This window comes from Pristis pectinata, chromosome 10 (assembly GCF_009764475.1).
Source record: "Pristis pectinata isolate sPriPec2 chromosome 10, sPriPec2.1.pri, whole genome shotgun sequence".
NCBI classification, from domain to species: Eukaryota; Metazoa; Chordata; class Chondrichthyes; order Rhinopristiformes; family Pristidae; genus Pristis; species Pristis pectinata.
In genome coordinates this window covers 47,484,710-47,496,857 of record NC_067414.1, presented here as the reverse complement: position 1 = coordinate 47,496,857, position 12,148 = coordinate 47,484,710, and the positions used below count along the sequence as shown (strand labels likewise).

At 40.4% G+C, this 12,148-nt stretch overlaps 1 protein-coding gene across 3 annotated transcripts in view; it reads right to left on the bottom strand.

Moving 5' to 3' along the window:
* The window catches only part of clvs2 (clavesin 2), a 63,340-nt gene that overhangs the window by 12,602 nt on the left and 38,590 nt on the right, over positions 1 to 12,148 (bottom strand). Inside the window, exons 3-5 of one of the 3 annotated variants that reach the window (XM_052024995.1) lie at positions 7,809 to 7,919; positions 6,258 to 6,478; positions 833 to 1,082 (exon numbers count right to left, since the gene is read on the bottom strand). In XM_052024995.1, coding sequence (XP_051880955.1) covers positions 1,034 to 1,082; positions 6,258 to 6,478; positions 7,809 to 7,919 — 381 coding nt within the window. In that variant the 3' untranslated portion in view covers positions 833 to 1,033. Of the gene's footprint in view, positions 1 to 832; positions 1,083 to 6,257; positions 6,479 to 7,808; positions 7,920 to 12,148 lie in introns of those variants that run through there. The other 2 variants (XM_052024994.1, XM_052024996.1) reach the window with 2 other exon arrangements.

Below are 12,148 nucleotides of genomic sequence, written 5' to 3'. Positions count from 1 at the left end.
ACCTGCCACATGTTACTGCCACTCCAAACCTGTTTCCCAGCCTCACATCACCATACACTTTCCAACACCTTAGTCCCCACTCGGTGGTCAGCAGTTGAATGGAAACATATGACAAGTCTACGAATGCCCTTTATCTTTTCCACTTAAGCAACATTTGTCAGCAATAGAAGGAAGACGATGGAGGCTCACCCTCCCCAACAGAGGGAGGTGTCCCATTCAACAGGGGCCAACATTACTGAGAAGGATGGGCCAAGAGGGTGCAGACAGTTGGGAGAGCCGGCGGGTTGTCAAACTGCCAGGTAAGCACTTCAATGCTCCTTCTGATGCTGATATTCCCACAGAGTTCCTCAGCAGCGCATAGCCTCACAAATGTGAATGGTGCTGTGTCAACAAGAAGACCCCAACAGCAATTTTATGCCCCATTATCCTTATGGGTGCCTGAGGTGCCCCCTCCTCCTCCTCAGAGAGAAAAAATCAAATTGAACAGGAGGAGCCAGTGGGGATACTGAAGGGAGGGGATGGGAAAGAGAAAAAAGATAAAGAAAACAACCCTTCTTCTCTACACCTGATGACCCCAGCCCTGGCTCAGAGATTGGTGCAGTGAGGCGTCAAGATATTAGTCCCGAGGGATGTATGTCACATGGTGACCCAGCAGCACCAGCAGGCTGCTGTCCAGTGGGAGGAATACAGGCTCACCCAAGGGAATGTCCATACAGCTAAGGATCATGACTGGGATGCCTTCTTGGCAAAACAGATGCAGATGCATGCTGAGGTTGTAAGCGTGCTTTCAGAGCTGCCTGACCGAATGCAGGAGATGGCGAGAAGCGTGCTCTTGCAGCAAGTTGTGAGGATGCCTTGGGACTCTCTCTGGAGGCTGCCAGGCAAGGGCCAGCCTGGAGTCCACCCTCAACACAGCTCTTACTGGAGCAGGAGTCAGCCACAGTGGAAGCACAGACAAAGGTCACAGAGTGCGAATGCACCCGTGCACTCGCCCTGATCCAGCGGTGTCAGCTCTCTGTCTCATGGGTGCATCTTAATGCTCTAAGGGAACACTGAAGCACTGCCAGACAGCAGCTGGATATCTGTATGGAACAGAAAAATACCACATATCAGCCAAACACTGTTCACGTTGTCTCATCTCCAGCATCCCCACAGTCTTTCTGTTTGATTTGTTTGTCTTCTGAGGGGGAGGGGACACCTCTGACACTGTGCTGCAACAGTTAGTGCTGTTATCTCAGCAACCCAGTTTTCATTTTCGCCTCCAGTGATCATGTCGAGTTTGCACGTTCTCCAGGTGATTACATGGGTTTCCCCTTGACACTTTGGTTTCCGATCACTTGCCAAGGATGTGGCAGTAAGTTAATTGGCCATTGTAAACTTCCCCTTGTGTAACCAGCAAAAGATCAAAGGGGAGTAGATGAGCATGTGAGAGAGATTATATCACAGGGTTATGGAGAAATAAGAGGGGGATAGAACTGATGGGAACCAGTGTGGACCCAATGGGCAAAATGACCTCCGTCCAAGTCTTATTAAGTTTAAGTTATGACATTCTTGACCAGAATGCTGCTTTCTTTAGGCATGGAGATGCTATTCATGAGCAGCTCAGCATTCTCCAGGAGCAAAGAGTTGCTGCAAGTTTCCTACATTGACAAGTTAAAGCCACACATGAGCAGATCACTCTCCTACATGAGAACAGATATGGTTCACTTGAGGCCATCCCTCATATGAAGAAGTGGACACATGTGCCTGATCCCCTTGCTACTCAGAGCTGCCCAGCTGTACAACAGCTAGTAATCACAGTGATCAGTGATGTACTCTGAATTTCCTGGAATAGAACCACAGTTCAGCACCCTGTAAATTAATCTAATTACGGTTTCATTGAAAAATTAAATCTGTAAGCTGCAGTTCGCAAGATGTATACTACTAGATATAAGATTTAAATATGTAAGCTGCAGTTTACAAGATGTATACAGAGCTGCTATTCAGAAAACTGTGTTTGAGGATCCGGATTCCATCTCAGCAAATATCTGGAGGTTGATGCAGTGGTGGAGAGATACAGTTGCCATCTGGTCATTGCGTTATTGTCTACTCAGTTCCCTGAAAAGCAACCTGATGCACAGCATGTCCTTACTCAAACTGTCATCATGTCACCTGGCACAGCAACTGCTCAGATCACCTGTGCCTGGCAGCCAACAAACCCAGGTTGTTCCATCAATAGGCCATGGGCAGCAGTTTGAAGGTGGGCCCTGCCCAACAGGAGCTTTTCAAGGTCTTCTAAGCTATCTCCTTACACTCTAGCCAATAGAGGGTGACTTTCCAGAAGACAGACAGATGCTACATCATGGCTACGAGGAGGATATATTTATAGCTCCTCCGAAGAGTAAGCACAGGCACAATAATTGTATAGTCTTCTTCAGTGTTGTACCACTTGTTCATTCTAACTGAATGGTGCTTTGTAGCTTGTGAACAAATCTCTAAATGACAGGGGAATTAAATAGAATTAATAGTTTGTCCCTTCATCTTTGTCTAGTGTTAAGCATGCTCATGCTAATTTTATGATTTTAATGAACTTTATGAAACAAAACTACAGTTGGTGATATACCTGTCAAAATATTGATACATCTTGCAAACTGCAGCTTACAGATTTAAATTTTTCAATGAAACTGTAATTAGAATAACACGCAGGGTGCTGAACTGTGGTTTTGTTCCAGGAAAATCAGAGTACATCACTGATCACTGTGATTACTAGCTGTTGTATAGCTGGGCAGCTTGGGAAGGTTGTGGAAGTGATGCAGGACACCAAGAAAAGGCTAAAGAACAGGTTGACTTTGAATGTGCTTTGAACAATCGGACTGTTTCACCTGTTTCCTTTATTTTTAATTTAACCTCATCCAATATATGAGAGAGATGTAATGATGCCGCACCATAGATTTGACGAACAGAAAATATCATTCTGCAGAAATGCCTCCTGTTCATCCCACACTTTAATCATAACTGATCCAAATGGAATAAACAGGTACAAGTATTACAATTAATTTCTAAGGCTGAATTTGCACTACCACCATAGCATAGCTACAAAGTGTTTTTAGACTGGACTAACATAATGTGGGTATTGGAATGTGTTGAGTCTTTTTTTCAGGTGTAGTTTAGTGGTAGGATAGCTTGTACCTAAACTCACAGGTTTTCAGACCACTGAAAAATTCATCAGATACATTTTGAAGCAGCAGCCTAATATTATAATTAGACCCCTACATAGATCTTTAATAGAATTGAGGTGCTGCGAGTGATGTATGCCTGAACAAGCTTCTCTGCTCAGGATAACCAGGCTGCCTGGTCTAGCAAGCAGCCACTACCAAAAAAGGTAAATGAACACTTTAGTTTTAATTTTAATGTGGTGCTAGAAGGATCTGGTGGTCTCAATTAGCCCTCTTCCCATTTTCCTCAGTTCTCCTCCCATCCTTAACACCATGAGCTGAATCTTGCTTGCAAGCAGCTGCTCAAAAGGAAGTAAGTGAAAGGAACTCATGCAATGTTAGTCTGGAATTTGTTAGGAGATTCAACTTCCGGCAGCAAGGTGGAACTTTGCTGGAAACCCCAGCACTACACTGGGAATCTTGGATCCTGCATTATTCAATCCTGTGCAGGATCTGAGACCCCATTGTTTTGAATGGAGGATCTAGGCATGCAGGTGAGACAGCAAAGGAGTACATTTTTGTTTTACTTAATGTGCTTTAGTTTAATGTTTTTAATTATTTCTGTGTTTTAAATAATTTTATTTCCTATTTTGCAAGGTTTAATTATTTGATTATTTACTTCAATGTTTATAGTTTAAATGACCCTGAATATCAAAGATATTAAATCAATTACAGGACAGGAAGCAAAGCTCCATCCCAGTTTTGCTTTTGGTTAAAATCTGCCAGGGGCATTTCATTGATGAGGAAACTGCCTGATGAAGCCCAACAGCCATCAGGAGTTCACCTTGAGATGTAGATGAGGAGCAAGGGCAAATTTCTACTGATTCCTAAACTTCAACCTTCAGGCATAGAGATCTTTCCCTGAATCCATTTGGAGCTGTGTAAAGGATTGAGAATTTGCATGACTATTCCAGCACTCTTGAGTCAAAGCCAACGGGACACCAAAGTTCAGTTGAGTAAAGAGTTTTGAAAGAAAAACTCGCCTTTTTAGAATTTGTGCAGTCAGATCTATTTTGTTAGTTTCAGTGGTTAATAGATATGAACTTTCAATCAGTGAACTTTACATATTTTTACAGAATTAGTTCATGCTACTTTCCTGTGTCTCACTCTAACACAAGCATTAACTCATTTTTAACCACACATTTTAACATGGATTAAGAAGTCACCCATGAGGTCAGCAGCCCTCTGATCTGAGAATTCAGTTCAGTATCAGAATTTGTTAATGTTCATTGCATGTGACATAAGTATATTGAGGTCAGCTGTGTGATTTTTCTGTGTCAGCTGTGGTCTACTGCTCTTAATGGTGGGCACTTTTCATTCTGTGAAATAACTGGTCCATTATTACTTTAATGAATGACCAAACCTTGCAGATATTACCAAGAAAGTTCCAAGAGCAAAGGAGGTTCTTTGAAGACAAGTGGCTACTACAAAGTGCAGTAAATTTTAGGTAGATTTTAACTGGGTTAGATCTTGTTATTTATATTCATTATTTATCTTTGAGGGATTAATTAGTGGCAGTTATCAATTTTGTTTAAAAACAGAAATTTGGCAACTCCATTAAGACTTTCTGGCAAAATGAGAGTAATGTTACCATTACATTCATCCCTCTAATACATTGTATTCTGCCTGGGTTTTATAGATTAATAGGTCAGTCAATCAGATAATGGGTGGCACAGTGGCACAGCTAGTAGAGCTGCTGTCTCACAGCTGCGGTGGCCCAGGTTCAACCTGACCTCCAGTGCTGTCTGTGCAGAGTTTGCACATTCTCCCTGTGACCATATGAGTTGCCTCCAGGTGCTCTGGTTTCCAACATGCAAATCTTTGGAATGTGGGAGATAGGTTAATTGGCCACTGTAGATTGCCCCTAATACTGTATGTGGATGGGTGGGAGAATCTTGGAGATGAAGGAAGTTGATTGGAATGTGGGAAGAATAAAATGGGATGAATGGTGTATTGGTGTAAATCAATGCTTGATGATTGATGTGGACTCAGTGGGCCAAAGAGTCTGTTTCTGTATTGTGTGACTCTCTGTCTCTAATCTATAGAATGGTGTTTGATGCAGTTTTTATTGCAATGCATGCAAGCCCAATCTTAATTTTCCTTTATTGCCACTGGGTTTTGAAAAATTGCTTTAAAATGGGACACTATTCTTAAAAAAAACCTCAATTTTAGCTTGTTTAAACTGCTGATAGCAGAAAACAGCAATTCATCAAAAGGGATTAAAATGAACTGCTTAACAACTCTCTCTCTAGTTCAATCCCCATCATGGTGTTTGCCAGCATTTTGGAGCAATTCAGGTTAATGTTCCAGACATCTCTCTAGAAAACTGTCTAAAGAGGTTCAATTAAAGCGGTCATGTTTTAGTGTTAGATCAACATTTGGTAACTGACCTCACAATTGATAAAATGGGAACTTATGTTTCAGAGAATGTAATAATGATTTAATAAGTTTCTTGTCCTCATGTTGCATTTGAGATATTTTAAATATTGAAAAAAAATGAGTATTTGCATTTTGATATTTATATAGATTAAGTGTTTTCTCATAACAAATATCTTCAAGGCTAATTCCCCAATGGTTGGCATAAATCAATTATTTCGGCACAAAAGTCAACAAGATTATCCATCTTTTAAATTGATGGTAGGTCAAGTGGCCACTGGTAATTGGCATAGTCTGGGTGAGTGGTAGCATCTGGGGGAAGCTAATGGGAATCTGGGGAAAATCTTTTTTTTCCAAAGTGGAAATAATGTAGCAAATGAACGCTACATGGTTAGTGCGGATTCATTGGGTCAAAGGCCCTGTTCCCATGCGGCATGACTCTAGAACTATAAACTAATACAGGTTATGAGTAGTTCTCTCAACAAACCCACTCAAAGTCAAAGGCCACAATTTAAAAAAAAGTAAATTAGTTCTTCTCAAGAACAAAGGAACCATAAAGTTTTTTTCCCCCATATATGTTCAGGTAAATTGATACTTCTCTACTTAACAGATTTTCTAAATTGAGATAAATCTATCAGAGACATGTATAGATAATGATGCAGATTTGATAACTAGAAGAATACAAACCTCTTCATAGATTTTGGAGACAGGGTCTTTTCCACATCTTTGAAAGACATATTATAGGAATCACTAACATATTCATTGTCATCATCATATTCGTGTTCCAGCAGAGTTCGTGCCCATGTTCCCATGTCATAAGGTGGCAGCATCCCTCCAAATTCTGAAGGCAGGATTTCGGGATGTATAAGCTGATGAAGACTGTTTAGATTATTTCCATGCATAAATATCTAGGAAGATGATATAGTAACAATGCATAAATATTAATATAGGAATAATAAAACTGCAGTGCCTTTCAAAAGTATTTTTCAAATTTAAATTAACAGTACCAATATCTAGCAGAATCCAATATGCTTCTTAATCTTAATATCTTGAAATATATTTGTCACATTTTTTCTTACACATGCAAGTTCAGTGTTACATTTAGTGTGGGTTAAGAGGGGAAAAAATGGCTACAAATTCTAGTTGCAAGATTAGGAAAGGAGTTGCAAATTAGCAAGCAAATGCCAACCTACAAAATACAATTAACCTTTAAATGATCTTATGATATCTGTAAACTCTGGTTGATCTTCAGTTATGTCTATTTATAACAATTGCACCTTATTACCTTAGAGAAGCTGCTATCATTATAAAACATGGAGGAATCAGTTGCTGTCAACTTTTCAGTGAATTTTCTGCTCTAATTTGCAAAAAAATCCCTCCAGCATTCTTAGGTCAGATTTATTCTGAGCAGGTACAAAGGTCTCTCTGCTTAGTCTTAACATGAAAGAGAATCCAACTGAAATGATGTCATCTCATCATGAATTTAAAATGAGAGTGCCATCTAAAAACAATCCAAATGGTGAGTATAGAATAATTATTTTTCATGCTTGCATCTGAGATGAAACACCATGCAAAATTATCTATTAATGTTGCACAAGTCCAGCTTCATGTGTTTCAATGTTGCTGGTATTAGATTTCTGAATAGCTGGTAAAGGAAGCATATTTATAACAATACAAATGTGGAAATGAGATGGCACTCAGTAATGCAAACTTTCAACATAAAGTTATAGGACATAGACCATAGGATAGTCCAGCACAGGAACAGACCCTTCGGCCCACAATCTCTGTGCCTATATTTTCAGGGAAACAAGTATTAAAAATAGCATGAGATTCCAACATTCACAGACCTTTCCCCAGGAGTGTGTATTGTAACATATGCAGAACACACCAGAATTTCAGCGGACAAGACTCCCTGTTGAGAGTGCAGTTGGAAGATCACCCTTAACAGATGAGCGATTTGTCAAATAATAACAATTCTTGGGTCAATTTGTTTTTGCTTACGTAACACAATGAAATAACCCTGATCTAAATTCACTGCTGTGTCTCATGTATACAAGGTCAATTAATTGTTCCTTACACCTAGTGGGGTAGTACACTTCTACAGGATCTTCAGTAAGGCAGTCACTTTTAAGGAAGAATATTGCATTATGAGGACCACAGCACAGATACTGCCAATGCAACATGTTGATAACAAATTGTTTTGTATCCTCTATGTATTTTTGAATACATTTGTCTCACCCTTTTTCTGGTCTTCTCTTTCAGGAAGGGCCTAATGACAGTATAAAGAGCATGAATATACCAAGGCTGATTGACAAAATGAATTCCTCCAAAACGAGAGGGAAAGCTGTCCTGTAATGAGAAAAATAAGCAGTGAATCTTCCAGCTGTTACAAATGTGTGTTTAATTCCAATGGATTTAATTATTTGTCCCTTCATACACAAGGCAAACAATATACAGGGTTTTCTCAATTAAAAAAAAATGTACTGCTCTTGAATTCAAAATAGAGCACTTCATCCAACTCACATTTTTAATTAGTGTCTCTTTAAGGAACTGAGACCCAAAATCCTCTTTAACAAAATATTCAAAGTGAAGCTTACTTTTACTCATTAATTGCAAAACACATGAGATTTTGTAGGGTGTTCGCTGTAACAAAAATTATCAACCAATCGTAATTTTTTTCCAAGCTGAACCTTTAACATATAAAAAGCATTTTACAAGCCATTTATGTCCAAATCTCAAGCTGGAGTGTACAATTATCAGAACAAATGGCTGACTGCCAGGAGAAGCAAAAAAATCAGTAACAAAGGATTCAATGCACTGCTGGATACTGTAATAGGTTAACACTTCTTGAGGTCAAGGAAGAGTCAGAAATAAACAGAAAATACAATAACTAGTGTAATTTGCAATATTAACAATATATAAGAGGAAAGAAAGGGAAAAAAAACACATGAGAGTATAAAGGAAAGGCCTGTCTGTTATTTTTAATCACCAGCATGGGAAAATAAGCAACCAAACAATATCTTGTTAACAATGATGTAGCAATTATGATAATTTTATCATGGAAATTATTTAGTATTAGCTGCACATTCAACAGATATGTATAGGAATCCATGCCTATAATCATTGCACATTGCAAAGAAGTGAGTTATCCTTTGCAAGCAGACAGGTATTGCAGTAGCCTATTAATGTTAGCAACAGTAATTTTTAGATCTACAATGGACCTTGCAACAGCACGATCAAGTAAACATTATTAAACATTTCATATTGGGAGAATGGAACTTCCCTGCTGCTCATCATCTCTAATCTCGATCCCTATAACAACTTCTTATTGGCAAAATTGCCACATAACATGATGTTATGTTATGATGCAGCAGGCAGTAGCAACCACACAGGAGAATCACATAATACCACTTTAAGAAAGCCCCAATTGGCTCGTTTAACAGAGGAAGCTCGGAAGACAGAACCATTGTATGGTAGATGACAGTGTATAATTAGTGGGTTTGCTTTGTCAGTCTAAGATCCAGAATTTCCTGAATACAATTTCCTGAATTCCCTTATACAATTGTAAATTTGTCTTAAGTGTGGAAGATTGAGAGTCATATAGCACTGTAACAGGCCCTTCAGCACACTGAGTCTGCCCTAATCATCTACCACCAATCCTATACGAATCCCTCCAGATTCTACTACTCACCAACACATCAGAGGCAATTTACAGAGGTCAATTCACCTACCAACCTGCATATCTTTGGGATGTGGGCAGGAAACCAGAGCATCTGAGGGGAACCCATGAAGTTACAGGGAGAATGTGCAAACTCCACGCACACAGCACCAGAGGTCAGGACTGAGTTCGGGTCACCAGAGCTGTAAGGCAGCAGTTTTACTAGTGGCACCACTGAGCCACCCTAAATTTCTCCCAGATTGTTTATCAAGTTACAGTGGTAAAGGTGGAGGAGGATGGCGAAAATGGAATGATAAGCAAGGAAATGAGTTTTCCACAGACTCACGTACATAAGTGAAGTCTGGAGCATGCTTTGTCAATATTGCATCTCTATAGAGGATTATACTTATTCAAAGACCCAATTCCTTTGATAGGATGCTTCTTGCTGCCATTGTTCATAACTGCACCTGCACTGGTTCTTTGAATAGCTTAAATTTTTCACTTATCAGGATAAGTTAGTTAGACTATTGATAACAACATCCAGCAGCTCTCAAAGAGCTGAGACTGCAAAAGGATGCAGCAATGTTTTCTGTGGAGTCTCACAGTCCCAATTACTCATTGTTCAGGATACGGGCATCACTGACAAGGCCAGCATTCATTGCTCTTCTCTAATTTCTCTTGAGGTGACCGTGAGACATCTTTGAGAATCACTGCCATCCATCTGGTGAAGTACGGCACGGTAAGGCACGGTAGTGTAGCAGTTAGCGCAATGCTATTACAGCGCCAGCGACCCGGGTTCAATTCCGGCCACTGTCTGTAAGGAGTTTGTACATTCTCCCCGTGTCTGTGTGGGTTTACTCTGGATGTTCCGGTTTCCTCCCACATTCCAAAGGCATACGGGTTAGGAAGTTGTGGGCATGCTATGTTGATGCCGGAAGCGTGGCGACACTTGTGGGCTGCTCCCAGAACACTCTACACAAAAAGGTGCATTTCATTGTGTGTTTCGATGTACATGTGACTAATAAAGATATCTTAAGTACTCTCAGGGTGCTGTTGGGTTGGGAGTTCCAGGATATAGACCCAGCAAGAATGGAGGACCAGTGATAAATGTCCAATCAGGACGGTGTGCAAACTGGAGGGAAACCTGGAGGTGATGTTGTTCCTATGCTCATGCTGCCCTTGTCCTTCTTGGTGGTAGAGATCATAGGTTCAGGAGATGCGGTTAGAGCAGCCTGGCCAACTAAGTGCAGTTTATTTTGCAGATGGTGCACAGAGCGCTGGTGTTGGAGAGGATGAATCTTTAGGGTGGTGGATGGGTTCTCATTAAATGGGCAGCTTTGTGCTGGGTAGTGCTGAGTTTCCTGAATGTTGGAGTTCACTTATCCAGGCATCATATTCCTCACATGTGCCCCATTGATGGTGGAATGGCTTTGTGGTGTCAGGGGATGGACCATTTGCCCCACAGTACTCAGCCTTTGGCCAGGTCTTGTCATGGTATGTGTGTGGCTGGTCCAGTGGAGTTTATGGTGAATGGTAACCCTTAGGATGTTGATTCTGTCAGACTTGAAAATGGTAATGCCATTGCATGTCATGGATAGGCGGTTTGACTCTCCACCGTTATTATTTGTCACTTCTCAGCCCATTCCTGAATGTTCTTTAGGTATCACTGCATGCAGGCATGAGTGCAAGTGGAAATGAACACTTTGCCATCATCAGCAAACATTCCCACTTTGTGACGGAATGTCATTAATGAAGTAGCTAAGGATGATTGGGCTTGGCACAGTGCCCTGTGGAACTCCTGCGGTGATGTCCTGGGGCTGGGATGGCTGACCTCCGACAGCCAATAATGTTTGTGTGAGGTTTGATTCCAACCATTGGAAAGTAGTTCTCTCCATGCCCAATGACTTCAGTGTAATCAAGATTCTTTGGTGTCCACTAGATTAAATGTTGCTTTGATGTTGGGAGTAGTTACTCCCAGCTCACCTCAGGAATTCATCCCTTTGGTCCAAGTTTGGGGTAAGACTGATGAGATCTTTAGCTGAGAGGTCCTGGCAAAACAGAAACTGGGCCTCGGTTAGGAGTTTAGTTGGAAACATCTTCTGTCAATTTGTTAATGACTGAGAGTTTACTGACTAGATTGAAATTAACCAGATTGGAATTGTCCTTTTTTTTGTGAACTTGACATTTCTGTACAATTTTCAACATTATCAAATAGATGCCAGTGTTTAACTGTACTGGATAGTTGTGTAAAGTGGATACAGGGGCTACAGAAAGAAGTGTATAGACAGCCTGGAGGTTCTGCTAGAGGAGGAGCAACTAAGAAAAATCTTCAAATGCTCTTAAGAAAAATTAGGAGCAGCTGGGAATCAAACAACTATCAAGCTTAGAGAAATCCCTACGGTTAAACACCTTATTCATTTATAGAAACTACTTGACCTGTGGTGCCTTCCCAATATTTTTGTTTTGCTTCAGATCTTGAACACTAGTATCTTTTCATTAACTTTACCTAGTCAATTAATACTAAGTAAATGGAATAGATCAAAGAGCAGGAAGGTGGAAATACTAACCCAACTTTTGATGTCCAGAATTTCAAATTCCAACAAACACAGTTATTTTCTCATTTAGAAGATGATTCATATCTTCTGTATGTCTTCAATCCTAGTCTGGGCAGATAGATGCACAATTGCAAAGCTGTGTTGCTTTTCTCTATGCTCAGATTTTCCTCACCCAATTGTTTTGGTTGCCTTGCTAGGATGTAACTGCATGAGAGGCAACCATCTCTTGTAAATCAGCTAGGTAATGACTAAACCAATCCCAACAGGTGAATCCACTTTGGGAGATATATCGATTAGTGCCCTTACATCAGTAGTTGATGGCTATGACGAAGAGGAAGATGTTAGCCAATCCTACTGGAAAGTAT